At 40.5% G+C, this 27,893-nt stretch overlaps 3 protein-coding genes across 12 annotated transcripts; 1 reads left to right on the top strand and 2 right to left on the bottom strand.

Annotated features, from left to right (window-relative positions):
* The first annotated feature begins 1,447 nt into the window (after positions 1-1,447).
* On the top strand, positions 1,448-6,527 carry C3H6orf120 (chromosome 3 C6orf120 homolog). Of its 4 annotated transcripts, none has more exons than XM_066315794.1 (2): positions 1,448-1,726; positions 3,449-6,527. In XM_066315794.1, the coding sequence occupies exon 2, from the start codon at positions 3,489-3,491 to the stop codon at positions 4,044-4,046; it is 558 nt and encodes a 185-aa protein (XP_066171891.1). In that variant the 5' UTR covers positions 1,448-1,726; positions 3,449-3,488; the 3' UTR covers positions 4,047-6,527. The 4 variants fall into 4 exon arrangements, with proteins under 4 accessions (XP_066171891.1, XP_066171890.1, XP_066171888.1 ...); XM_066315793.1 differs by having other exon boundaries at positions 1,449-1,726; positions 3,445-6,527; XM_066315791.1 differs by lacking the exon at positions 1,448-1,726 and adding an exon at positions 1,999-2,321.
* On the bottom strand, positions 5,224-23,571 carry PHF10 (PHD finger protein 10). Of its 7 annotated transcripts, none has more exons than XM_066315785.1 (13): positions 23,426-23,550; positions 22,429-22,734; positions 20,713-20,819; positions 20,019-20,149; positions 19,135-19,218; positions 17,599-17,732; positions 17,331-17,480; positions 16,125-16,234; positions 14,526-14,679; positions 11,929-12,084; positions 7,148-7,256; positions 6,681-6,869; positions 5,224-5,451 (listed from the first exon to the last, which is right to left on the bottom strand). In XM_066315785.1, the coding sequence occupies exons 2-13, from the start codon at positions 22,618-22,620 to the stop codon at positions 5,366-5,368; spliced, it is 1,602 nt and encodes a 533-aa protein (XP_066171882.1). In that variant the 5' UTR covers positions 22,621-22,734; positions 23,426-23,550; the 3' UTR covers positions 5,224-5,365. The 7 variants fall into 7 exon arrangements, 6 of the variants coding, with proteins under 6 accessions (XP_066171882.1, XP_066171883.1, XP_066171884.1 ...); XM_066315786.1 differs by having other exon boundaries at positions 19,135-19,212; XM_066315787.1 differs by lacking the exon at positions 22,429-22,734 and having other exon boundaries at positions 23,426-23,571.
* A 1,812-nt stretch (positions 23,572-25,383) lies between these two features.
* On the bottom strand, positions 25,384-27,884 carry DYNLT2 (dynein light chain Tctex-type 2). The gene is made up of 3 exons (XM_066314423.1): positions 27,771-27,884; positions 26,797-26,955; positions 25,384-25,494 (listed from the first exon to the last, which is right to left on the bottom strand). Exons 1-3 carry the CDS (start codon positions 27,882-27,884, stop codon positions 25,384-25,386), a joined length of 384 nt encoding a protein of 127 aa, XP_066170520.1.
* Between the last annotated feature and the right edge of the window lie 9 nt (positions 27,885-27,893).

The following is a 27,893-nucleotide window of genomic DNA, read 5'->3' as shown; positions in this document are numbered from 1 at the left end:
CATGTAAGTGTGCAGGGAGAATTTCATACTTCACTACACCCCCATGAAACACCTCTGACAATGTCCTGTTTCTACACAACACAATGCTAAAAGACCTTGGCTCCACACATTCCCACACCTTGGGTATCCACCTATCTCAAATCACAGAATCACAGAACCACAGAACCAAATAGGTTGGAAAAGATTTCTGAAATTATTGACTCCAGCCTATAACCGAACACCACCACGTCAACTAGATCATGGCACTAACAGCCATATCCAGCCTTTCCTTACACACCTCCAGGGACAATGACTCCACCATCTCCCTGGGCAGCCCATTCCAGTGCCTAATCACCCTTTCTCTGAAGAATTTTTCCTAGTGTCCAACCTAGACCTTCCATGGCACATCTTAAGGCCATTTCCTCTTGTCTGGCCCTTTGTTGCCTGGGAGAAAAGACCAACCCCATGTGGCTACACCCTCCTTTCATGTGCTTGTAGAGAGTGATAAATTCTCCTGGGCTTCCTCTTCTCCAAGGTAAACAATCTCAGCTCCCTCAGCTGCTCTGTATAGGACATGTGCTCCAGACCCTTCACCAGCTTCATTGCCCTTCTCTGGACACACTCCAGCGCCTCCAGTGAAATTGACATCTATGTGGAAAATGAAAGACTGCTGGAAAGAACAGCTCCTTACCATATACATCATGCTTTTGTGTCCAACAGTATATCTGTAGTGGTCTCAATACTCAATCACAAGAAGAACTTTAAAAATGAGGTTTAGCAACTGTATCATTTTAATGTATTAAGCAGAATAAAAGTCTTTATACGAACAAAACTGATTTTAAAAAAAAGGCAAAATTTTATCGGAATCTGTATTTGGCAGTTTTATGTAGCCAGTTTGTTTGAGCTAGGAATGCAGAGAACAAGTTATATGGGTCTATGAGATTAGAGGGCTTTGAAGACAGAGTATTAGCTCAGGGCCCTTAGGTCTGTATGTACATACACCAGCTCTCGCCAATCTCTGAGAACACAATGCACTCCACGCAGATTTTTTTTTCACTTACAACCTTTCACTCTTGGTTATGATTTTAAGCAGCTCAGCCAAGTCAAGGCAATTGTCGAAATCGATGGGCATTCAAAAACAGCGTCGAGGTGTTTTTTTCCTCTCCGTCATACTGCTTTTCTGTTCTGTGATCTTAGGTCAGGTTTATGCCGACAGTCAAATAATCTGTCACTAACCCACGGAGGGATTCCTATCCTCCAGCAAACATCCTACATCCAATCCCAGCGCAGCTGAAGGACCTCTCTAACTTCACCCCTGGCGGCGAAGAAGCCCCCAGGGCGCGGCCCGCTCCGCCCCCGGCGCCGCCCGCCCCGGCCCGCCCCTCAGCCCGCGCGCTCTCGCGATACCGGGGCCGCGGCCGTGCCCGGGGCGGGGCGGGAGCGCCCGGCGGCAGCGGCGGCTCCACCCGCCGCCAGCGACTGCCCCCGCGCCGCCGCGGGCCGGGCTCGGCCGGGCGCAGAGAGCGGCTCCCGGGCCGCGCAGGAGGAGCGGCGTCCCGCCCTGTGCGCCGGCTCCTCAGCGCCGGCCTCCTCTCGGCCGCAGCGCTGCCCCGGGGCCCGCCCCGGGGAGGGGCTTTCCCGCGGCGCCCCGGCCGCGCTGCGCTGCCGCACGTCCGCGGAGTCCCCGCTGCTCTTCCTCGCCGTGGCTGCGGCCTCGCCGGAGCCAGAGGCCCGCGGCAGGTCGGAGGTGAGCCTTGCCCCAAGCCCCCGGCCGGAGCGGTGACGCCGGGCCCCACGCCGGGCCCGTCGGGGCGAGCCGGCGGGAGCGGCGCGGAGCCACCCGCGTCCCCCGCAGCCGCCGCCGCCCCCGGGGGGTCCCGCCCGCGGGGAGGCGGGGGCGAGCCGGGCGGGCAGAGCTGCTCCTTCGGGACTCTGTCCGAGGTCTCTCGGAGTCGTTTCTTCTCCCGAGCGCTGCGCCAGCGCCAGGACGGCTTTCGTCCTTTCCTAGATAACTTTAATTATTTTTCTAGTCAGATGTGGAGCTCCTTCTGTGGCTCCGCTCGGCTTTTTCATCTCTACTTCGATGTACAGATGACAGTCAGCTTTCTCATACGGGCGAGACAAGACTGTTTTTTCCTGTGGCTGTTGAGGGAGTTCTGTCAGTTTGGCAGGTTCAGCGAATGCTACACCTCGGTCTTTTATGCTGTCTTTGCAGAATTGTGGCCTTGCAGTAGCGAGGCCTCTGGGGCAGAAAACGTGGAACTACAGAAACAGTTGGGCATTTTTTTTTTCTATTTTTTTCTCCTCTGGATCCGTTCAGTTGTAGAAATTCTAACGTTTAAGTGACATCTCAGTGGAAGTAATGCAGTTTGTTTTGATACTAGCAGGGTACAAAACTTGTTTTGTACAAGAGGCAGCTCTCTGGTTTCAGATAATTGTAGTGTCTTTATGGAAGGAATGAGGGGATAAGAATCTTCCTCTTAAGCATGAAGGTGTTCAGGCTTGCGGCTCCTGTGATTTGCATGTCAAATTCAGTCAGCTGTATACTTTGGAAGGCTGCAGCAAGGTTTGGAAGCTGCTGCTTTGCAATTAGAGACTTGGTGCAGCTGTTCAGAGGGCTGAAGTGTGGCAGGCACACTCAGGCTGCCCGACTGGGAGCGTGCAGCAAGGAGGGAAGAGGCTGTAGGAGCCTTGATCTTGCAGTAGTCCCTTCCATCTTCCCCTTGTCCCGGTACCTTCGGCCTTAGCTTTTGTATGCAAGTGCTGTAAAGAGCTGAGTGTTTGTTCTGTAACAAAACCTTCTTGAAAGTAAATGCATTTTTTTCAGGGAAAATGTGCTAAATTTGGTCCTAGAAACAAGCCATACATCAGGACCGTAAATTAATATATTACCTCATTAGATAATTTGTTTTTATTTCTAACTCCATCCCAGTGCAAGTTGGAATGCTTACTGCTTCAAGTCCACATCCAGATTTGCACCTTTACTGTCTTTTGAAGTTGATATGCTAGGATGAGGATGGGAGAACAAATAGGATGTCCTAAGTACCTCATATAAAGCTAAGCATCTTCAAGCATGCAAAAGCCTTCCTTTCCTTAACTGTTTTTTGGTTATTTTTAAAGGGAAGCTAGAATTATTGGATGTCATTCCTTCTTGGTATCTGTCGAGTCTGGCATGCATGCAGGTATAATGAAACTAAAGTCTCTGTGTCAGTTCTGCTGAAAGAACATTGGCTTGATCAATTTCTGTTTAACTTTGGGAAATTTAAGCCATTTTCTTCTGACAAAGTTCTGAATCTTAGCACTGATATCTCTGACTATAAAAAAATATAAGTTAACGAACACAATTAAAGTTAACTTTGTATGGACTAGGGAGGATTTATAAGAATTACCAAATTAAAAAAAATAAATAGATTACTTCCAAGAAGGGAGTATACTAAAACCTGCATTGTGTTTTGTATTTGTAAGGTAGCACACAGGACACAGGAAGAATCCAAATACAACTAAAGACCATGGCAACACACTGGAGAAGAATCCTGACAGTATTTGTGACAGCTCAAGTACTATTTGTGGTCAACGCCTTTGAGGAAGAGGACGTACCAGAGGAATGGATTCTTCTTCATGTTGTCCAAGGTCAGATTGGAGCAGGGAACTACAGCTATTTGAGACTAAATCACGAGGGAAAGATCGTTCTTCAGATGCGGAGTTTAAAAGGTGATGCAGACTTGTACGTGTCCGATGTGACACTTCACCCCAGCTTTGACGACTACGAGTTGCAGTCGGTAACTTGTGGCCAGGACATCGTCCACGTGCCTGCACACTTCCGCCGCCCTGTGGGAATAGGGATTTACGGCCATCCCTCTCACCTGGAGAGCGAGTTTGAAATGAAGGTGTACTACGATCGAACAGTTGTACAGTACCCATTTGGCGAGGCTTCCTATAACCCTGAGGAGATGGAGGCAAACCAGAAATATTCACAGTCCACAGAAGATGAAACTCAGGATGAGGAGTCTGTTTTCTGGACTATACTTATTGGAATCTTGAAATTAATACTTGAAATCCTTTTTTAAATTGATAGACCTTGGACTAAAGTCACACTTCATCCTGTGAAACTGGTATGAATGACTTGATGTAATATTTAATACACACTATGTTTCCTGAAGAGATATTCGGGTTACATTTCCTAAACCAGAAAGGAAGTGGGGAGAAAAAGCCATATTTAATTTTATATTGTAAATCCTCCCCTATATGTAAAATGAACAGCCAGCACAGTATTTGCAGTGCTCTTCAGAGATCAGGGCTTAAAAATGAATGTATAGTTGGGATCTTGTTAAATTCACTTAAAATAGGTGCTTAGGAAAATCAGTTCCAATTCAGTATTTTCTATTGTTTTTTATAAAGAAAAATTAATAAAATACTGCACTTCAGTCCCCTTCTCAATATAGAGCATATTTAAAAATAACCCTGCTTCTTTTCTGAGCAAATAGCTCCAGTAAAACTGATCAGCAACGTGTTTGAATGTATTCATGAAGTTGAGGAGCTTAGGGTGAAGAAAGGAGAAAATCAATCACCTAAGGGAGTAGATGGTCTGTATTTTGACTGCGTGTGCTCTACATCAGATCAGCCATCTGTCAAACAGAGATTGGTCCAGTCACTCATCACCCCTACAAATCCATGACCTGAATCAAGTGCATGTTGCTTCTTTGCTGTTACTGCAGGGAGAGGGAGCCTTCAGCTGTTGTTACTTGTCAGTATGACATTTTCGTCTCATTAAAAACAACACAGCACACAGGTATCTCAAACTTGAGGTGCTTTCTTACACTTCCCTAAATAGCTTTTTGTGATGGATTTTATATTTTTTTTTTCAAGCACATATTTATGAATAAGTCATTAGCTTGCAAGGAAAATTTCTGCTGAAAGGGATTTGCAGTATATTGTAAGAAGGTCATCTCATGCTCACTCTTCCTTAGAAGTTACTTTTACCAGGAATACTTTTTGCTTTGGCTGAGTCTTTCAGAATAACCAGTTGCTATGCAAATAAAATACATTTAAATTGCTCTGTAATTTTCTTTTCACAGAGCTTACTGATAAGTGCACTGAAATAAACAAGTATGTTACTATAATTTTATACAAATGCCTGTATAATTTAAATTTCATTACTGAAAGACTTCTCTTTTTTGCATAGGAATTTGGCTTGCCTCTCTTAACACCTGACAAGACATTGGTGACTTGTATCACAAAAAAACATTATATAGACAAAGTTTATTTAGTAAAAAGGAAAAAAAAAAAGTGGTATTGCTCCTCTTATAGAGTGGTTGATTAAATAGCACCAGAGTATCACTTTAATTTGTGCAGTTAAGTTTTGGACAGCAAGTTTTTTAGGGCTTTTTTAGCCCTCCTTGCTGGTTTTCCCCCTTCTTCCTCCTCTTCTGGGTACAGGAGAGTCTTTCTGACAACAATCACAAATCCAGCGACCTAAGAAAAGAAAGTTATCAATTACTGGGAAACCGACTAAGTTTGTTACTTTTATCTATTTAGACAGCTCTTCACCATTCTGTTAGATGCTTATCTATTTGCAGTACTTCCTTTAATGTGAACATCTAATGCTTTTAAAAGTGAGCATCTTTTCTATAAAGCAGCATACATAAATCACGTTCCGGTGCAGACTCTTTTTCTATAACCACTACAGATGGCTACACCAATCTTCATGGAGCTCAGGAAGTGCCAGCACTGTCAAGGAGGTGGTTATTAGGTAAGAGATTTATAAAAGATGCTCGAGTTTGCCAGTCATATTTTCAGGTGAATGACTAGTTTGAGGTCGTGAAGTTACCCATCGCAGAAATGAATGGCAGTTGGGGAAGCTCTTAACTGTTTATATTACAACAGCTGGAATCAAAGCCTGCTTTGGTAATTTTGTAGACATATAATCTATTTTGATTATATTCTTATTTCAGCCTCCAAGTGAAATCAGCCACAGAACCTGTAGGAAAGCAACAGTGCTTCCCAAAATGGGGCAGTGCAGTGTCTTTTAAGTACTGTCCAGGGAATACTGTCACTGCCACTGAATACATATTCATGAACTTACCCTGGACTTAAAATTACACGTTAAAGCAACACTACCACCTGTTATTTTCTTTCTACTGCCCTGAATTGGCCACATGACATGAGTGACTGGACAGTTTAAAGCTACTGGCTTCCATGCCTACCATGGAGGTACTTCTGTTGCAGTTTTGATATTTGAGAATAAAAAAGGGAATAAAAAGATACTTACAAATAACAAATTGAGACAACTATTTCGTTTATAAATTAAAACAGCACAATTAATGTGACAGCTACACTCTAGCAATATGCAGCAATACAGTTTCTTTTACAGGTTTCTTCAATGAAAAGAGGTAATTATTCTCAGTATTCTATGGATATAGAAAATAAATAGTTCTGAGTGAGCCTGTTTGGATTATTCTGTGAAAGTCAATTATATTTCCTACATAGGAATTGCCAGGTTTAACTGTGCACAACCAAATATACAGAAATAAAGCTTAGTAAAAAATCCAGGTCCTATAGTCTGAATGCTTTCCTACAGTGTTTCTTACTCTTACCCTTCACACTTGTTTTAAACTATTCTTTCAAAAGCAATGCATGTATTAATTCTGAGAGTGAGCTCAGGATTCAGAGGAAGTGGGAACAAGTAACTCTTATGTTATTACCTGAAGGGATAGCAGCAAGCCCGACACAGAAAGTGTGATAACCACGGTCACATACATCACAGAACATCATTTCTTCTTCATGGTGAGGCTGCCCACATATAATGCACGTTTTGCACTCCATACATTGCCAAGGGTAAGTCTTAATCATAGCAACAAGCTCCGGGGTCATATCAAGGCAAGAAGGGTGGCCTAGATTAAAACCAGTATTATTACTTTTATGCCTGAAATGAAATTTAAAATTAGTTAGACTGTTTGCTTTTACCGAGTATGAAGCTTAGCTCACCTCCTGACGAGATCCCACAGTGCACTGAGTGTGTGAGCACAGAGAACACGAGAGAGAGATGGGGTCGTAACAAAGGACAGAAAAGGCAACTGAACTCTTGCTACACATGGAGTACACTAAATATGTCCACAAACAGATCTGTCAAATTCCCTTAGGAATCCACTTAGTGTATGTAGATACTCACCACTGTTGTCACACTGGGAGCAATGTATAAGAGCTTCAGGTTTTCCTTTCTTGTTGGACTCCTTACCCTTCAGACAAATTCCACATATAGCATTTGGAATGACCTTTGGCTGGAAGGGTAGAAGAGGGCTATAAATTCATTCCAGAAGAATTTACAGATTCAACAGGAAATGTCATCTATCTCCTTAACTATTAAAATTAATAAACTATCTGTCAGGATGTATGAACCCTGAAACACGTGACTATTACTGACAAACAGCAGCACTAAAAAATCATATATTTAACTACGTAAAATTTTGCATTTGTCATTGAGTTATATGTAAATCTGAATGGATCAAAAGCATGTACTTGCCTCTTCCTTTTAATTCAGCTATGACTCTCCTCATGGTAAAATAAAAGTGACATAAGTGACAAAAGGGTGAAAAATTTCAGGAAGATTATTCCAATATGGAATACTACTTTATGAACTTCTGTGTGGATTTCATGCTTACGAAGGAATTTATATATAGATTTTTTACTTCCATTGCATTTGTCCCTACATATGGAAAATTAATTACAAAAGCAATAAACTTGGTTTTTTCTATCTTCAGTTTCAAATTATGTGGTTAGCTATGCTGTACCGGGGTGCATTTCTTTTACCATTCCTTCTTGTATCTAGTCATAATCATGTAAGAAACAAGAGCCTTGCATTTGACTGGAGATTTACATTATAATTTTTCAAAGTGATCATCTGGAGTGTGTCTGGGTCCACGAGAACCAAAGGGTAAGTGAAATAGCAGGCTGTTACAATGTGGAACATCTGCCTATGTATTCTGTGTGCCAACTTCATAGATACACCAACAGTTCCATCCTGAAGAGGCTGAGGAAGAAGGCATTCCAAATTTCAGAAACCTGGCAGTAGTTACATTGTTGAGCTTTGCTGCATAATGAAATTACTGAGAAATATATTCTAAAATTAATGCAGTACTCACTGATGTTAAACTGACTAGGTACCAGTTTTAAAAAACAATGTTACTTCAAAGACCCAGCTAGCAGAGGGAGCTGAAGGCTTCTAAACAGCTTGCCAGGAAGCAAGAATCCCAGTCAACTACCAACCACACGTGGGAGAAGAATGAGGTTTAATTTTAAAACACTTAAAAAGTGAAAACACAAATAAATACATGAAATTACAAAGCTCTTTTGCAATACAACTTATCTTTAAATTTGTTTATTTCCCCAGCCAATTTTTGATAGCACCGAGCAAGTCAGTATCTTGACTCATTTTTAAAGTATCAGGATGCATTGCTTTAAGTTTTCTGAAGTTTTCAATGTGCTTTTTATGTAAAACACGGCTACAGCCTGCTTCAAACTGTTTGGTCTATGGACTTTTATTCAAGAAAGCAAAACACCACACTGTATGTTTATAGGTAACTTCCTTCAAAAGATGACAGAGGCAATTCATAGACACTTTTTTTTGCTTATTTATTTTAAAAAAAAGTCAACCTGTTTTATACATAAATATAATAAAACAGTAAAAGAAGTCTAACACACAAACATCTCTACAAAATAATAAATATAATGGAAGCAAAACCACACATAAACTCTTTTACTCTTAACTATACTACATGTCCTACATGTATACCTTTATACCCTGCTCCTCCCAACAAAAGTGGCACATGCTTAAACCTTGTCAGTGTGGCAGCATTTACCCTTCCATTGTTTAGACTATATTTTTTAAATTGTATTGTAATCTAAAAAACCAAGCCTTTCTAGCATAGCAAGCACACTTTTCTAATCAGACTTCTGGCTTGTTACAGATTTGTATTTTACTGCCTTTAATATACAACAGCACGCTCCCCAGTACTCCAGCCAAAGTGAGCTGCTTTTTGGACACATCTAAGTGTTACACGTGTGTGTACTTCACATTCTGATACATTTAACTCTCAAGATAGACATTGCTACAGATGCATTTATTAACAATGCTTCCATTTAGTCTTAAACCTGTATTCATTAGAAACCATGCATACTAAGGAGGAGAGGATCATAGCCTTTTAAGAATGAAGTTCCAACAGTATGGAAGTATTTTTACAAAACCAAGAAAAAAAGTAAAAAAGCAATCAAGACTATTCATATTTTAACCTAGTTCCATTCTACCACCATAAATGGCTTTTAGAAATGCTGTAGAAAATGTCTGTCAATTTCAAATGGGAAGTCACAATATCCCATGTCATTAGGAGTAAATTTTGCTTTCTACATCCCCATCTCATTGGGGTAAGATAGGAGAGAAAATGAATGCAAGGTCAAAATGATGACAGTGCTGTGCAGGTTTTCACTTCCATGCTGCTGTGCTGCAGCTGTCAAAGTAAGCTTTCCAACTACGCCATTTTTATAACCTCCTATTCTGAATGCAAAGCGTTACATTGTCATATACAGTGACTCAAAACAGAAGTGTTGCAAAATAAAAATACTCAATACCTTTCAGTTTTATGTGCAAAAAAAATCTCCTGTACTTTTAACAGTACCCTGTATGTGCAATTGTAGCAGTCAGTCCTGCAGCAACAGACTCACTACTTGTAACATGACAAAATGTAAAACCGTTCTTTGTTAAAGAACTGACAATAAAAAAGACTCCATATAAAATACAGTATTTCTTTTACTTGAAAATAATGCAGTGGAAATGTATGGAATCCTGTAATACTCATAACGTGGCTATAACTATACATACATATGCTGATGCCATAGCAATTATCCTTCAAATTTAATTACATGTAACCAAAAAATTAGTGTCCTACAAAAATATTCCAATATTAGAGAACAATATAGAACAAAAGTATTATAAAGATTTCACAGGGAAAACATTTTGAATCAGTTAAGCCTTCGGCTCAAAGTGCCTTAATATGTAGGCATATACGGTAGGTATATTGTTATCTGGTGTTTTTATAGACTGACAAACAAGAATCATTTTGTCTTGCCAGTTAAAACAGCTCATATGATCTGGCTTATTACAAGATTTCAAATGTTCCCACAAACAAGAAAGCCAATCTCCTCACCCTCCTAACATATCATCACCACCCCTGATTTAACAACAGCTGAGATGGTTGATGCAGGCAGGGTATATTGACATTGCAAAGATGTGGCACTGTAAATTTATAGTAAGACCTTGTTACTGACAGAATTAGTGATTTTGAAACAATAAGTAATTGACATGGGAATCCATTTTCAAAATGCAGTGCTGTGTACTACTACTGCTCTTCTACAATTTTAAGTTCAAAATTATGCTGAAAGTTCTCCACAAGTTCTCTCTCCACACATTCACAAGGCCATTAAATAGATTGAAATAATTGAACACTTGGGCATCTTGCAGCTAAGTGAAGCTTCTGAAAACCAGTGGCACACAATTTCTAATGTCAAGTTAAATGAAGCTAAAGTAAAATTTCAGCCTTCATCTTTGGACTTCATGTTCATGGGAATACTGAAATGCATTCTATGTCTACAACTTCTTGCAAAGTTACATACAAAAATATATATATATATATATATGTGGTAACCACAGTCTAAATCTACACAGTTCACGCATTTCTTAGTAAGTTCCTGAAAACAGAAAATGCAACTAGAGCTTGCTGTTATGAACTTGTACAGATACTGTATATAGAGGAAATTTATCAAAGCTGTCCAATTCTTGCTGGAAATTAGCTTCTTATTGTAAGTTATAGTTTATTTACTATTAACTTGGTAAACACAGATAGCAAATATTTACAAACATAAAATCCAAGCCATCAACAGCTCACTTTTGCTGAGACAGATTCTCAGTATTTACAAACTTGTCACTGACAAAAGTGTTCCTTGTCCCATAACTGTCAATAACCATTTCTCACTGGTAAACACTCAACCTTATCTTAAGTTAGTGTTTTCCTTCTTTATGGATCTATTCCTGTTCCCAAAAATGACAATGGAAAATTCTCATTCCTCTCAGTAGATAATTATGCACTTTAAATGTGTTACAGTTTATTTGGATCCTGTCCCAGTATGCAGAATAGTAACACATGAACAATGAATGTCAATTCCCATTTCTTCTGAAAAGTATTTTTATCATAATTCTTGAAATTATTACACAGGAATACTGAAGATTTGGGCCTTAGGTTCGGCAATCACTGCTTGATAGTTGAAATGTCCTAACATCCTCACCAAGTTTCTAGTTTAGATAAAAGCCTATTGCCCACAAATGTTACTACATAGTATGAACTACATAAAAAGCTATTTTCCAAATACTGTTACAGGGGTTACGTAGTGTTGCCTATACAGCTGTAGTAAGCTTTTTGCCTTCCATCCTATACATTGTAACATCACAGGATAAAAGACTGTACTTAAAATGAATGTCACAACAATATGTTCAGCCACACAGCTGCACTTGACAGGACTGACCTCTTGGTATGCTGCCATACAAAATAGAAAAAAGAGTAACAGATAGTGAAATGCTAGCTTCAAACTGGCACATGCTTCTGACTGCTATGTTAAAGCAGACGAAAGATGTTGAGTTCCAATGATAAATCCACAATGGATTTTTCTAGTGTTACTGCCTATGAATCTAAGAAGTTAACCCAACAGGAGGCCACTGCACAGCTAGGGTAAAGAAAAGCCCCACACGAAATATAAGCATAAAGGAAATAAGGAAACAAACAGATGGAGCACACAACAGGAGAACAGCTAGTGAAGTACAGCAAGCAGAAGTTCCATATTATTGGAAAAACCAAATACTTCAGGAAGCTGGTGAATAAAATTCAGTCAGGGGCTTTTTTCTTCTACCTTGTACCCAGGAACTGATTTGGGTAATACAGAACGTTTGGAACCATCTTTTCTTGGAGTAGCACTTTTGTCTCTTGTTTTTTGTCTTCCCTGAAAAGAATCCTCCTGGTTGTCTGTGGCGCAATCACCTTCAGATACATTGCCAGACGAATTGTCCTATAATAAAAATACCAAAGCTATATTTTTTTATTTTTCTGGATAGACAGACAAGTCTTTCCTATGCCCCTTGGAGTCAACTGAAGTAAGAGAAGGATATGCCATTCCTTCTGCAAAAGCACGTGGTTTATCACAATCTAGAACACATTTGCTCACAACATTCATAATCTGTTTTTTTCTCATTTAAGAGACTGGCATCAGCAACAGCAGTCATGTTTTTGCAGTTGGTCTTGGTATCAGTGTGGGGAACACAACAGTGTAATTCTCTGAAGCATTTTCATTAGAAGTCAGCAAGAAATCAACTAAATACAAGATGCTGTTTACAACAAAGGGCCAGCAAAAAGTTAAAAAGTGCCCTTGTCATGCATTTAAAATGTACAAGGACTGCCTTGAGTTAAACATGTTAAGGTTTTTTTCTGCCACCCTCACCTATTGTTTTCACCAGGAGCAATCTAAATATTTAATTTGGACTGTAGCAGAAGAATAGCCATCAATGGCAAAACATGCTTCCGTATTTTATACAGAACCAAACAACACAATATATTTTGCAGTTAAAGCTTTTTTTTTTTTTTTTAGGAATGAGGAGGCAAGAAAGAGGGGAAGAGGTTGAAAGAGGGTGAGAGATCAATGTAGGAATAATTAAGAGCAGCAGCACAAGACTTTTCTCAGAAAAGTGTTAATAAAGGCTTTCAAAAAGCTCCAGAAGGAAGCAGTGTGATTATTCATATTTACTACAACAAAACCCAAAAGGCGAAATAACAATGATGCCCTACAGTAAAACACACTCTGTAAAAACATAATAGTAATCAGCCTGTGCCCCAGGTCCTAAAATCAAAACAGACAAAACAGACACAGAGCAAATGGCAGAGTGTAACACAAAAGGAGATCAAACTATGTGGCAACAAGAAATGGTATGCTTCACCATTATTTTAGGGGAAGGGTTATTTAGGTCAGACCCACTAAAACACAACAGAAAACTGCTACCAACTCCAACAATGGAGCAGAGGACATTGTAAAAAAGGGTAAGTTATAAAGCATATTGTAGGACTCACCAGGGAGATATGACAAATAGTAAGTAGCCCAAATCTAACAATGCCCCACGTCTATGTTTTTTCTGAACTATATGCCCCCCTCAATGACTAACAAGCTATATGAATCCCCTGCTCCCATAGCCAAAACCATTTCACAGGAATCTGACTATCAATCTTCCACATTTCTCTACACTTTTCAGACTCAGGGACATTTTTCCTTCTGTATTCTGTCACAAAAAAACCCAAAAAACTCTGAGCCTCTGTGAAAAATCAAAAGGGTCTGCTTGGTCCAGTTACTCTTTTTTACTACTAATGAGAATGGAAGTCAATGGAAAAGGAAACTGGGAAAAATGGTTAAAGATGAACTGACCAACTGTAAAAAAGCTGGAGTGTGATTAAACTGAAAATTTGAGTTGACATTTAGCATGCTTTGTTTGTATGATTTCTTCCTTCTCATAAAAATGCAAGCAGAAACAGTGTATTAAATACCAATCTCTCCCTTTGTTAACCTACAAGCTGACCTCTTCCTTTTCTCAATTAAGTATATTACAAAATTCAAAGAAGATAAATATTTACATGACAAAATTTAGAATTGTACATACCCCCATCAAACATGTTCATGCTAGAAATTGCTAAATGCACTGTGACATTCCACTGCTGTTAAACTTAGGGTTAAACTTCTGGAAAGAGATTGTCACCAACATGCAAACTGCACCAACACACCAATGGTTCAGTTGTACTCAGCTAATTTGAATCTGAGCTCGCTCTTCAGCATTTAAAGCCCTATCAAGGTACATATGTGAAAACTTCCCTTAAGTTTAAGCTAATAGTTAATTTTGCATTTGCATAAGTGGAGAAAACATAAATATCTTTTAAAATTTTTATTGTAAAGAAAAAACACAGTGCTTTTTACCTTCTTTTTAAATTTGAATGAAGTAATTTTCTATACTGGGTACTTGCTGCTTCCACATCATAGAAAAAAAAGTTATGAGGTTATCAACATCTTTGCTTTGGGGACAGATTCTGTGGGACTTCAACAGCAAAATACACTGTGACCTGAACTACAGTATTCATTCTCCTCAGAAATGCCAGCAACTTCCCCTTGGGAAAACGGGCATAATGAAGAGCTGCATTGGGAAGTTTCTTCAAAATTTCTTTAAACAAAACAAAACAAAAGAAAAATTTTAAAAAGGAAAAAAAGACCAGAAATGTCAAATATTTGTTCAATTTACTCTTAAAATGGACCAAAAGAGAAAGCAATGGAGAGCAATGCTATGAAATAAACAGAAATACTAAAAAAAGGCCTTCCCTTCATTTTGCAAATGTTACAAGATTCTAAGAAACTAATTAAACTAACAAAAGTGAAGGGAAAGGGTTTTTTTATTCAGGAATACTTTCAATTTGTCTCACCGAATTGCCTTTGGTTCTCCTTTTTTCATCACCTCGCCCTTCCTCTGCATCATCTGAATCTCCATCACTGTCCAGCGTTAGCAGCTCCGGATCCAAAGGAGGTTCATAAAGCGCTGTGTTTAAGGGCAGGTAACGAAGTTCATCTGGAGAATATCTGAAGTTAAATAGATAAAATTCATTCATTAAGTCACACAGTACACAGGGACTTTTATAAGAAAGATATTATAAATAATTCCTTTTTTTCAGGAAGGAACATAAAAACATGCAGTTCTGAAAACAAAGGAAATATACTAATTTCTCCTCCCAAATGTGATACCATGTATAGTACTTGATTTTTATCTAGAGCAGATATTCATGGAACACAGGTGTATTAGCAAAGTTTTAACCAATCCATGTTACTATGCCAAACAGACCATACACTTTGTTTATCAAGGTACAGTGCTACATAGCCTGTGTACAGTTCTATCCAGTACCCAGGGCACACAAACATGTCCAAAGCAAAGTCAAAAATACAGCTGTACAGCTGATTATTGAGAACAAAAAAATAAGTATGAAAATGTAATTTTGGAAGAATGTAAAGGTGTAATCACACTGCTTATAGCCAGATACAGCTCAACATGCATAATCTACCATTTTTCTTTTTAAACTTAAAGAGTAAGAAAACAGTGAAAGTCCTCTTACTGCTGAGGACAAGCACTGTAAGGAACAGGATACTATTTTGCTGCATATTATGAAAGCTCGTGTCCTCCACTGAGATGGAAAAGCAATTTCACTAGCAGCTTGCAAATGCAAAATAAACCTAACATGAAGTAATTTTAATTCAATTGATTTAATAAAATTAAAGTCCTTCAGAAAGATCCTGTAACATGCAAATTCGGGGGGGGCTGTATGAACACACTCTGGAAGGAGCAAGCCACATGTAGACACATAAAGAGCTTCTCTACAGAAAATCAAGCACATACAGCATGAATTTTGTCTCTACTGTACAGTAGTAGCACTTGAGCAAAATCTTCAAATCTGTATAGATTTGTTTAATGGTGGCCTGCTGCTAGTAAAATCTTAAATATATGTCAACAGTCAAGCAACACATTTTTCATGAAATGTAAAGGTCCAGCTTGCCAATTCTCTCTTTCACTTACAAATCCAATATCAACTTTACCCACAACACTAAACATTTTTACAAAGTTTCTAAAAATTCTAAGCAGAACAGCAAGACTGTCACACAGAAGACATGTGATCACAAGCCAGCATTACAACACTGATACAAAAACATTAATTTTAGCACACGTGCAGAGGCAAATGGTAAGTAAACAGGAGAGTGGCAGGAGTGAAATGCATGTCCCATTGACCATGGTAAATACCTGAGCAGGCCAAATTTCAGGCACTGCAATATTCATCAGCAGAGACAGTGCTCCTGCAGTCAGCAGTGTTTTGTTGACACGAGCTGTCACACTATACATCTTTGAAGACTATCAAGAGTCTCAAACCAAAATTAATTTGAAACCTTATAGCAAAGACACTGAAATGTTTTCCACCTGCTACATGTAGACAAAAGAGATCAGTGCAACAGAACTGGCAGTTGGAATGCTTTTAAAATACCTTTTGTAGTATTCCTGGAACTGGCCGGGTATGAGAGCCACTGGATAAGGACTAACCTTTGTTCTCTCAGTAGGCAACACTTTGTATTTTCCTTGAGGCACCTGGATAATCTGCATTGTTTAATATAAAACAATGACATTTTTGTTTCACATAGAAACAGTTGAACCTTCCTCACCAAATATTCCTCAAAGTATTTTTTTAACTTGCCAGTTTTACTGAATTGGAACAGCTACCTGAGTTCTCCCATGAGAAATTTAATTCATTAAAATGTTAAGAGACACCAACTATCATGGATTTAATCCAATTCCTAAGTATCTAGTGAACTGAACAAAGATTAGGTAAGACCCCTTTAAACAGTATACTATGAAAACTAATTTTGATACTAAAATCTAGGAATTGAACAGTAAACATTAACATTTATGACTGGCATCTTTAGCATGAATAATCACTACTGGTCCATATTACTTTTAGAGTAGAAAGAACACATCCATCTAATTCTGAAACCACACTGTACTATTAAAAAGTCCATTAATAATATAAATTTATGGAAAGGAGAAGCTTACATATTAAGCCTTCCTTCTCTCAGAAGAAAATAAAAGTAATTATCCACTATCTTTTCTCCAAAATGGTCACTGGGAAAATAAAAACTTTCCATAATTGACTGCCATGTAACAATTTGCAGAGAAAATGTTTGCTTTACTGCCTTTATAGAAGCAGAACAACACTGCTTCAAAGGCATGTAACATATGCAATAAAAATGTAATATAACAACTAACAAAAACAAGGGCGTAATATTGACAGGCAGCACACTTTAAGGTATTAAACAGTTTTCTTTTTTCACTTCAGGTATTGTTGGCAAAATTTTGGAAGTATTCAAAAGAAGAATTAGCCATTTATATGAATAAACAACACTTTTAGTTTTATGCTACTAGTGTCAAAATAAAGACATGATAACAAAATAGCACTGAATTTTTTAGAGCTTCCTGAGACAAGTATCTTCAAGTTAAAAAAGTTTTCAGGTTCAATATATTTGAGGTTATTATTTTTAGCAGTATTACCCATTGAACAGCAAAACTGTAAGTCTCTATATGAGTGAAAAAATAATCAAACCCCTCAAAAGTAGTTAAAATGGTACCAGAAACAACTTCACTAAAGCAAGCAAGGAGCTCCCTCCTCACAACTGGTAAGAAATTTAAATTTGCCTACATGTGTCTGTAAATCAAAATAGGCTCTTCTTTCTTCCATCCGCTCTCGGTTTAAATTGCTGTTGAATTCTGCAGCTTTCTTGGCAGCTTTTTTAATATATTCAGGAACTTTACTGGCTTCTACTTTCTGTGTGTTCTGCTGCTGCATTTGCTGGAAGGAATAAAAATAATTATTATAGTAATTCACATACATTTCACTCTCAGTTTGAGAAGAACCTTTTCTCACACTGTCACTGCAGATTTGGTTCACTTCAGTGGTAATTACTTACAGAGTACTCTTTGTAATGATCTGTTATTCGCTGCCGTTCTTTCTCTTGCAGTATAACAGAATACTCAGCATGTTTGGCAGGGTATTCTTTAATCATCAGATCAATTACTTCATCACTACGCAATGCTGTTAGACCTAAAATAAATGAAAGCAACAATGATGCTACTTGGCAAAAGTAACTGTACGTTATTTATATCCCACAATGACCAACTCAAAGTTTTGAGTAGCTAAAGACAATGACCTGCTGTGCACAATGCTTTTCCTTCTCAAACTTGTGCCATTAGCTTCAAGGCTGAGTTTGCTTGTACCCAAGGCTCCTGTCATTACTTACAGTTATGGATCCCTTCAATCCCCATCAACTGATTGACTCAATCACCTACTTAAACTCACTGGTGAAGCAGAACCTTTGCTCTAGATGGGACTTTGTGTACTGTTAGTTTCAACTTACAGTGCTGGTGAAGTTTCACTACCCAACAGAACTATCACTGAAATCATGAGGTTTACATAAAGTCTATATACAAATAAGACAAGAATCATTAGAAGAGCAATTCAGAGCACCAAGCTGCACACAGACTCCTGACTAGGAATTAAAGCATTTCAAGTTCAGAAGTCAGAATGCTTCAGTTTGCAGGTATAATGCAGATCTCCTCCCCTGAAAGTTCCAAAACATCTAATCTCTAAACATGGACAATAGCATGGAATGATTTATGTCACTACCACTGATTGTAACTGTAATTTTAAAATCAAGGGTAGTAAACTCAGCACACATCTCTATTGGATATGAGGTAGAATGTAACATTTTACCTCTATATATAAAAACTAGGTAGGGTTTTCTTATGCATAGTTAAGTTAAAAAAGAATAGACAGTTCGCATGTGAGAAATAAAGGGGGTATACTAAAGATTCTTAGCATATAAAATGGCATTAGATTTTCACAGACCCAGAATACACAAAAAAACCCCCCACCAAACATGGCAGCATCATTTAAACTCTAACATGTCCAAATCACCTATATCAGAAGAGTAAGAAAAAAGCCCTTTCAACATAAGCCTCAGAAATTACATCAATCCATTTCAAGTATATTCAAGTACTTTAATATACACTATGTTAATTTCTAACACAGAAGCTGAAACATTTAAGATACACTAATGTTTGCTGGGCTCCAGTGCAATGCAGTAAAACAAGACCAATGCATATGAAGACACCCTATACATATATATGCAATATATACCACCATGTATATCTATATATAATGTATATATATGAGACCACACAATTATGGTGGTCTCTCTTCTTAGAGAAAAAGGTTCCTCATTAGTTTAGAATACTCAGTAATTCCAACAGATCCAAAATATATTTGTTAATAATAAATGTGGAACACTGAAACATTATGGCAAATTTACTAAGCTAACAATAAACCAGTTTTAATTTCAGAATTATGAGAGGGATGCAATTCTTCTCTACCAAACCTAAGCTACTTTTTCAGAGTGCCACACTGTTTACACTGTAATAAAGAGTCTAACAATTTCTTTTCTTACCTAGTGTGCATTGAGTCTCTGTGATAACATTTAGTTCTCTGAGGTAGAGTTTCTCCTTGTGAGATAAATCTCGCCTTTCTAAATCTCAAAAAAAAACAAAAAAGAGAAATAAAAATGTGTGCAGTAATTGAAACTCCCCCATAAACCCTGTCATAGTATTTCAACAGTTTTGTTTCCAGGCAGCTAGCGCCTGTATTATACTGCTATTCCAAGAAACATGACAACTTTACAAATCAATTTTAAATTTAACAAACAAGGTACGTAAACTTGGTAAATTTTCTTGACCTATAGTAGGTCAAGACCCTGCCTGTTGTTACCACTTACAGAAAAACTGAAGAAACATGATGTATAAGTTGATTCAAAAAATTTACCAAGCACTGAAAGTAGTCTTTTCTCTTTTACCATGATTTTTAAAAATAAATTCCCCAACAATAGAGATAGTTTTGAAAATTCTGATTAATACTCAAATTAAATACTCAAATACTAGAACCTCCACAAACATAGTATTTTTCCACAGTTGTAGGAATGTTGCCACAATTCAGGAAACTGAATACAGAGATCCAGTTATACAGTAAGAAATCATCGACAAATCACTAAAAATAAAATTGACATCAGTTTTCAAGCTGATGAACCTGCTGATCTAACCCTCAACTCCGACTTGTTTGCAAATTTTCAGTGGCAATATTGCAAAGTTTTACACTACTTTGAAAACCAGTGGATACATTTTATTTCCAGTAATGAAGGTACGAAGTACAAGTACAGATCTGCTTTTTCTTGGTCTTTTTTTTTAACAGTTAGCTCACCCTATAACCAAAGAAGCACAGACTACACCCAAATAGTTTAAGGACACAAGCTTTTAGAAGAAAAACTTCAAAAATAAATACCTGGATATTTTCTTTTAAAGGAAGTCACACCCAAATATTCACTGACTTGCTCCTGAAGCATATAGTATTCTCCTGTTTCATCAGGTGGCCATTTGTACTCTATCAAGTTTTCAGCAGGAAAATAACTATACCTAAACATAAGGACAATGTTACAACAAATCACAACAATTCTTAAGAATACTACTTAAATCCCTAGAAATTCAGTAATTTCCATTTTTATGTCAATGAACAGTAACTACGAAGTTAGACAAGCACTTTAAAACACTGCATCCTGTTCACCTGTTTCAAAAGTCACTTTGTTACACCCAACCTCATACGTATTTCTCCAAGTCACCATTTATCAACACACTAAGGTACAGAATCCAAAGAAACTGATATCCATCATAATGGAGAGGACACCAGGAAAAGCCAGCACTACAGAGACAAAATTCATTCCAGTATTTAATGTTTTAAAAATATGTAAACTGCGCTTCTGATTGTAAATCAGATGCAGCACTTTTTGTGGCAATCTAAAATAAAGTGTCTTAAAATATGCTGGGAGCAATAGACATCAAGCTATTTATAGGACATCACCACAATTCAGAAAGATGTATGAAGAATACATAAGTAATGAAAAAAGAGCTAATACTTAAGTATGCTGAACAATAAAGTCAGGCTTGCAATAAAAAGTGGGAATTGTAAGAAACAGTATTACCCCAGGTCTTGACTGGAAGTTTCACAGCTCCGAGAACTGTCCCCTGAGCCCATACGCCGTCTTTTGGACGGCTGGCTGCCATCATTGGAATTTTCTTCTGTCTCATCCTGAAATGAAAGGAAATACTTTAAAAAAATTAAGACTGATCCAAAGATAGTGTAAAACACCAAAAAACATTTCAAGGCAATCCATAACTTAGATATACTTGAACTGCTAAGCCATTCTATGACAGTCTTAACAAACAACTCACAGGACAGCCAAACATAACAAATTATTGTTTGTTATAAACTACCTGCATGACACGTGGCAGCCCAGAAGGAGAACTGGATGACTTCTCACCTGTGGTGTAGGTAGAGTTCTGAATAAACAGAACTGTACCTCTGATCACCAAGTTTATAATTCCTGATTTAAACTACCTCTGGCACTTGATCAGACTAGCACTCCAAACCAAAAGCAAGTGCAAAACAGAAACCTCAACTCTTTGCTGAGAGCTGATGATGACAAAATCAGAGAAAATATTACTGAAAGCAACACAGGAGTTTATAGGTATACAGTTAAAGTCAAACGAACAGCATACAGTTTACAAAAAAATATCATTACAAGCAAGGAGCAAAGACTTGTGTCTCGAGATGAAAAATTATACGGAAGGAAAAAAACCCAACTTGGTATTACAACAGATAGAGAACAAAGCTATTACAAGGGAACATTCAGACAGGTGTTACTACTCAGATTTCATGTGATCAATGCAACAAAAGCAGATAAAGAGTGGAGGAAAAAAAGGCCAAAGCAAAATGTAAAGTTCTGTAAAATCTAGAAGACAGTAACTCAGTTGATGTTGCATTTTTCACACTGTTTTGTTGTCCCATAATGCTACCTGCATCACCAACAATCTCAAGCATTTAGTGACCAACACTGTCTGATCATAATTGAGACAGAAAGCAGAAATCTTTAAGTCAGTGGCTGACCATAACCAGTAATTGAGTCAAGAACAAAACGGTTCTTTACATAATTGAATCTCTAAAGTGGAGCACAGTGAAAGAATCAATTTTCTAACTCCTGTGAAAAGTTAAAGCAAGAGGAATTAACCTGTCAGAAATAAATGACAACTATACTACTTATTTAATAATGACAACAATCATAATTAGGTCTGCCTTTGCTAATGTCTTTCATTCTAGTATGCTTTAGTTAACATATGACTAGAAATATCAATTTAAAAATATTCCAGACAACAAGAATACATTATTTTTATTATGGAACATTTCACAATGTTATAATCAAGACAGGCCAGAGGCAAAAAGCATTTGTCGCCTGGATTTCTGGCTTATTTCTTTTTTTCTGCAATTTTTTACAAATATTTTTCTTCTCCTTTAAGGAGCAAGAAGAACACCTTTCACACAGTAACAAAAAAATGAAAAGTAAAATTTAATGGAACTGTGTTTTCTTAATGCAGCCATCCTTAAAAAAAGCAGTATGCAGCATCCATCACCACTCACACAGCCAGTAATGCCATTTCTTATCATTGCTGAGAACACCCTGTATGAACTCAGAAGAATGAAGCAGCAGCCCCCAATCAAAATAACACTGCATTCGTATTTCGTGACACAGCTGTCTCATCAGTAGCTCATTTCTATTTCCCACAAGAATATTAATGCACTCCAAATCTTTTTAATTGCTAGACAAAAACCTGAACATGGCTAAAGCAAGCCTCTGGCATACCAAAACATCCAAGAGACTCCAAAACGTCTTTAAAAGAGAGATCTCAACCTGACAGTTTGGTGGAAGTGCCCGATAGCAGTTTCTCCTTCCGCTTTGTAACTTTTCATTTATTAAACCTGGTACTGTTACAAAGCATGAGTATCCAAAACACAGAAAGATAACTGCTCTGCATTTCCATATTTGCGTCTTCATTTGCTTAAAATTTCACGAAATTCAATCACACAAGTTCCGTTTGTTGCAGACGACTGAATATATGAAGTGAAAACATCTCCAATCTAAAGGCACAACGCTGCTCCACCACCTTTACTGATAAGGAAGAAAAAAAAAAAAAAAAAAAAAAAAAAAAAAAAAAAAAAAAAAAGCTCTATAGCTCTTTTTAGAGGAAAAGTCAAATACTTTCAAAAAAAGTCCTTTCCCCCTGAAAACGCATGTTTCTGTAAAAAGCCTGTTAGTCCTTACGAAACGTGGTGACGTTACAAACTTTCTGGTACGCCTATCATTGTAAGACCGACGTAACGCTCCTCTATCAGGCGATCGAGAAACCTAAACTACCTAAAGCGAGACGTGTTCCGAAGAGCGACCGCCGATCTGCACCGCGGGTCTTTGGCGCCACAAGTGCCCGCGGTGCCCGGGACGCGCGGGAGCAGCGGGCAGAGCCAAGGCGGAACTGCCCGCGGCAGGACCCAAACTTTCCCGGCTGCGGCGCTGCCGCGGCGGGGACTCGGCTGCCGCGCCGCCCCCGGGAAGACGCCGAGGGACTTTTGGGAAGGCGGGCGGCCCCGGGCACCCAGCCCCAGACCCGCGTTCAAAGTTCGGCCCAGGGCGCGGGAGGCCGCCCGCCGCCGCCCGACTCTCCCGGCGCCCGTGAGGTGAGCCCGGGGCGGGCGGGTCGGGTGGGAGACGCGGGTCAGGGCGCCCAGGCGCGGGGGCCGCGCGAGGCCTCCCGCCGAGGCGGCCGTCGCGCCGGAGCTCCGCGGCCGCCGCCACCCGCTCTCACCTTGAGGGACTGCGCGCCGGGCGTGGCCGGGTCGCTGTCGCAGAGGCGAGGGGACAGCACGGCCGCCATGGCCGCCGCCGGCTGGGCCAACAGGAGCGACGCCGCCGCCGCCGCGCGACCGGGCCTCGCGCCGCGCCCGCCGGCCCCGCCCCCCCGCGCCCTGCGGGGAGCCGCAGCGGCCCCTACCGGCCAGCGAGCGCACGGGCGCGGCGGCTCCTGCTCCGCCCCCCTCCGGGCAGCCCGCGGCGACCCCGGCCCGCGCCGCCGGACCGGCACCCGCACCGACCCGGCGCCGCCCCGCGGGACCGGCGCGGGGGACCCGGTGCCGCCGGTGCCGCCGCCGCCGCCGCGCCCTTCTCCTCCTCCCGCCGCCGCCGCTCGGGCGGCCGCGCGGCCCGGCCGCGAGCGCGGAGCCGAGCCGCCGCGGTAGCGCTTGGGCAGCAGCGCGGGGCGGAGGGGCAGCATCCCCTCGGCGGGGTGGTCGGCGCAGAGCGCGGGAGCCGGCACCCAGCAGGGCCGGGGCTGCTGCGCTCCGCCGGCAGGCTCCCGTCTCCGGGAACGTCAGCCGGGGACGAGCTACGTTTGTGAACCATCAGCCCCCGCAGGAGGGGGGTTCGGGGGGCGGGGGGCGCACTCGGAGGAGCCGCCACGAGCGCGCTCGCCCCTGCGACGGAGGGAGGGCGCGTGCGGCCGCTCCCCGCCGCTGCGCGGTCGCGCAGAGCCGGCTGCGCGCCGGGCCGCGCCGCCTCCCGGTGCCGGTCCCGCCGGTACGGGCGGGCGGAGCTGAGGGGCAGCCCTCCAAACCCGCCACGGGAACGACCCTCGTCCCGGAGACCGGGGCGACGCGCGCGCCCGCCCGCACGCCGCCGGCCCCCGTGGGCGCGCACGGCCCCGCGCCGGCGAACAAAGCGCACGGCCGCGCCCCAGCCCCGGCGCCGCCCCCGGCCGGGGGCTCCCCCCGCCTGGCGTGTGCGCCCACCCGCGGCCCCGGCTGCTCATCGCCCCTCGGGGTTTGCCCGGCCGCGGCTCCAAACGCGCTCGGACCCAAGCCGGCCGCGGGGCGTTGGGAAGCACCACCGCCCCGTCCGCGTTTGTTTGCAGCTCCTAACAATAAATCTGACATGGCAATAGCACCAGCGCTCGATTTCCACACACGGCAGATCCAAAAGCTACACACCTCGGTGTCTACACACTTCACAGATCTGCCGGAGTCTCGTTTTTAAAAATACAATCGCTGCAGCCCTTGCGAGTTACAGACCAATTCTCCATAGCCTCCCGACTGACCCCATCGGCCTCCTGCCACTGCCACCAGAAGCCCCTAGACTAAAGTGACCTAACTCGCTCAATTCAGTATTTGTCCACCAACCAGACCCTAGGCGATACTTAACCAAAGGTTAAGACTGGGGAAACCTAATAACTGAACTTTCACTTCATTCAAGGCAAGCGGCCGAAAATTTGCACAGGTTACTAGGACAGCATAAGAGTTTCCCTCCCAGCCAAGTGTTTAGGCAGACTAGCATTTTATCATAGTTACCAACTATGTAAATGAAAAATGAACACTCCTTTTTCTTAAAAAACACATGCTTTTCAGAAAACCAATACCTGCAACTGCATGTAAGCATTGGTTAACAGTCCTAGGCACCCAAGAGACAAGCAACATTCAAAATTTTGCAATGTTTGGCCTTACACCAGCTGCTCCCACTTCTACAGCAGAACATTACAACAGATGAAGCCCATATGTACTCAACCATAAACATTTCCAAAGCAGTTTTTCGGGTGGGTTTTTTTTTTCTTTTTTTTTTTTTAACAGAGCAAAACTGAGCAAAATTATCTCAACTGTATGTCAGTTTGTAGCAACAGCAGTAGGACAAAAATGACAACTAAAATAATGATAGCTTGAAAATTTTCAAATATACCATGTACTATGCTGCACGAATGCAGCTGTGACTTTCAGAGTTTTAGTCATAGTAACAAGCCATTACCAAAGCCAGTGCAATAAATGTATCAGTTTCACATTTAGCTGAAACCCAAGTGTCTCTTTGAACATCCCAGAGGCATCTGCTGGCAACCTAAAGGGATAAAAGAGAAAAAGGTACACATGAGCCTATATACAGCAGTTTTACTATTTATTTTTAAAGAACTAAATGCTAATCGAATCATATTAGGAGAGTTGCAACTATTAACAACAATGCGAAAGTTGAAAAATTTAACAATTCCTATTCGATTTTAAATGTATGTTCTTGCTTCACAGTAAAGCTCCCACCCAGACAGATCCAAAAATCCCAACACCAAGCCCCGAATCCTCTCTTGTGTTCACTTGTTACAATTTGACAAACTGTAAGAGCATCCCTTCACAAGCAACAGAGTGTCTGTGTGACTCGACATTCCTTTTGGGAGCATATAAAATCAAGTCATAATCCCCCACTCCTCCACCTCCAGTTTACTCCAGCCTACTTGTAACCACTTCTTGGTAAGATTGTTTCCAAAGCTAAACTGTGTGAATCGATGGCTGGAATGAACATGTTCCTTGTGAGAAAAAACTTGGACCACTTCACTAATCTGTTTGTACCTACAGCTCCTCAGTGAAAGCGCCCCTTTATGAGGCAGCATACTGTGAGACAGCACCAGAAAAGCAGGTAGATGTAGGCAACTCACAAAATGGATTTGGTTCTGAAGCTGAACCCTTCAAACATTGTTTCATGTAACTCACTAAACACAGTTTGGTTTCAATCAGGTTTTAAGAACTGGTGATGAACACTCCAAAGTAGAAGTGTTCTTTGACACGTTACTAGACAGATAAAAGAGTTCTGAATGCTGACAGGAGCTAGGAATACTAAATTTATATACCAACACAGCAAAATCTAGAATCTTTTTATTCTAGGTTCCAAGTTCAGATGACTGGTGTTCATTTGAAGTCCCAGCAACATGTCTGGTAGCAGCTGCAGTTACCATGCCTTTCCTTGCCACCCTTCTGTTCCATGTCACCCCACACTACAACTGCACAGAATTTTGTGCTGAATGTGAGAACCAAATGGAGATCCAAGTACACTGGACAAAGAAAAACAAAATTCACTGAATTCATGCAATTGTGGTGGCACAGCACGCAGCAGAAACAAGTGGGTGACAGGGAAGTGCAGTAGGGGCTGTTTACCACTTATTGAACACAGGAAGACAACAACTTTCAGAGTTCGGCAGTACCACAGCAGCACCTTGAATTGTCACCTGGGATACCACTACCCATAAAGAATGTAAAAGCTTCAGGACCACCTCAAACAAGCTGCTGATAGTGAAAGAACACCTAGGAGATAATACACAGTTCTAAAAGTTGCTTTTAATTTTCAAAAGGTATAACAAATAATATGTTTGCTTACAATCATTGCCTGATTTGCCTTTTCCACAATGAGCACTGATACCACATACTTATAACGGTCATAGTCCAATTCCTTCACAGCCTTTAGTATTTCTTCTGAGATTGAAGCACACAAGAAGGGACTAGAAGCTCCATCATATGTGGCTTCTTGTAGTTTACTCTATCAAAAACAATTTTGAAAGATCTTAGTTTTCATCCTAGTAGTCTGTTGCGAAAAACAGCCTTTACAGTCATTTTTATTTCAAGAACATGAGAAGAACTAGTGAGTTGAATAGTCAGTACAGACAATGATCTCAAACAGCAAAGGATGCACTACTTTAACTCTGAAATGTTTCTTTTTTTTAAAAGGTGACACATATGCCCAGTCAATCTCCATTTTACAATCCATTTAAGTGTATTATTCTCCATTATTCGGGCTCAGTTCACAGAAGAACAGTGCTACAAATATCTGTTCCAAATATCCAAGATATGTCTTCAAGACTGCAGAAGATCTGATTATAACCTTTCAAAATACCACTAACAGTTCTGTATTATCTCAATAGATTGTTCTTTTTCATTTTTGCCTACTTGTGTATGTAGCAGTCTGACTGTCAAGGATACCAGGTAATTTTATGCAGGTCCTGTGATATTAGCAGAATTAATAGAAATCCACAAATTTGCTGACAGAGTCTTTTTCTAACTGGATATTTTGTGGATTATGGTACTTTGAACTGTGCCATAGTGCAATTTGATTTTAAAAAATGCAAGGGATTATGAAGCTTCAGCCTCACCTAAACAGCACATGCTCAGCAGTGACCTTGCAGAGTCCCTTCTGCACTTTGCAAAACGGAGTACACATTACACTCATGTGCCAAAACTCAAAAGATTGAAGAGATTTATGCATGTTTAAGTTCAGGTAATATTCACTGTTGTGTAAATTCTTCTGCAAGACAAGCTGCTTTTGCAACGAGACAATTAATTGAAGTAATACTATACCGTTAGTATGGCTTGAGCTTTGTCTCTTACTAAATCATCCTGAACTTTAGTGCGTGGCTCCAGTCTGTATGTGTTACGGTGTCTTGGCTTTGCCTTTACTTCTGTTGGAGCCATGCCTGACGC

This window comes from Sylvia atricapilla, chromosome 3 (assembly GCF_009819655.1).
Source record: "Sylvia atricapilla isolate bSylAtr1 chromosome 3, bSylAtr1.pri, whole genome shotgun sequence".
Taxonomy (NCBI): Eukaryota; Metazoa; Chordata; class Aves; order Passeriformes; family Sylviidae; genus Sylvia; species Sylvia atricapilla.
Note: the sequence above shows the minus strand (reverse complement) of the source record. Positions and strands in the feature narration are given on the sequence as shown.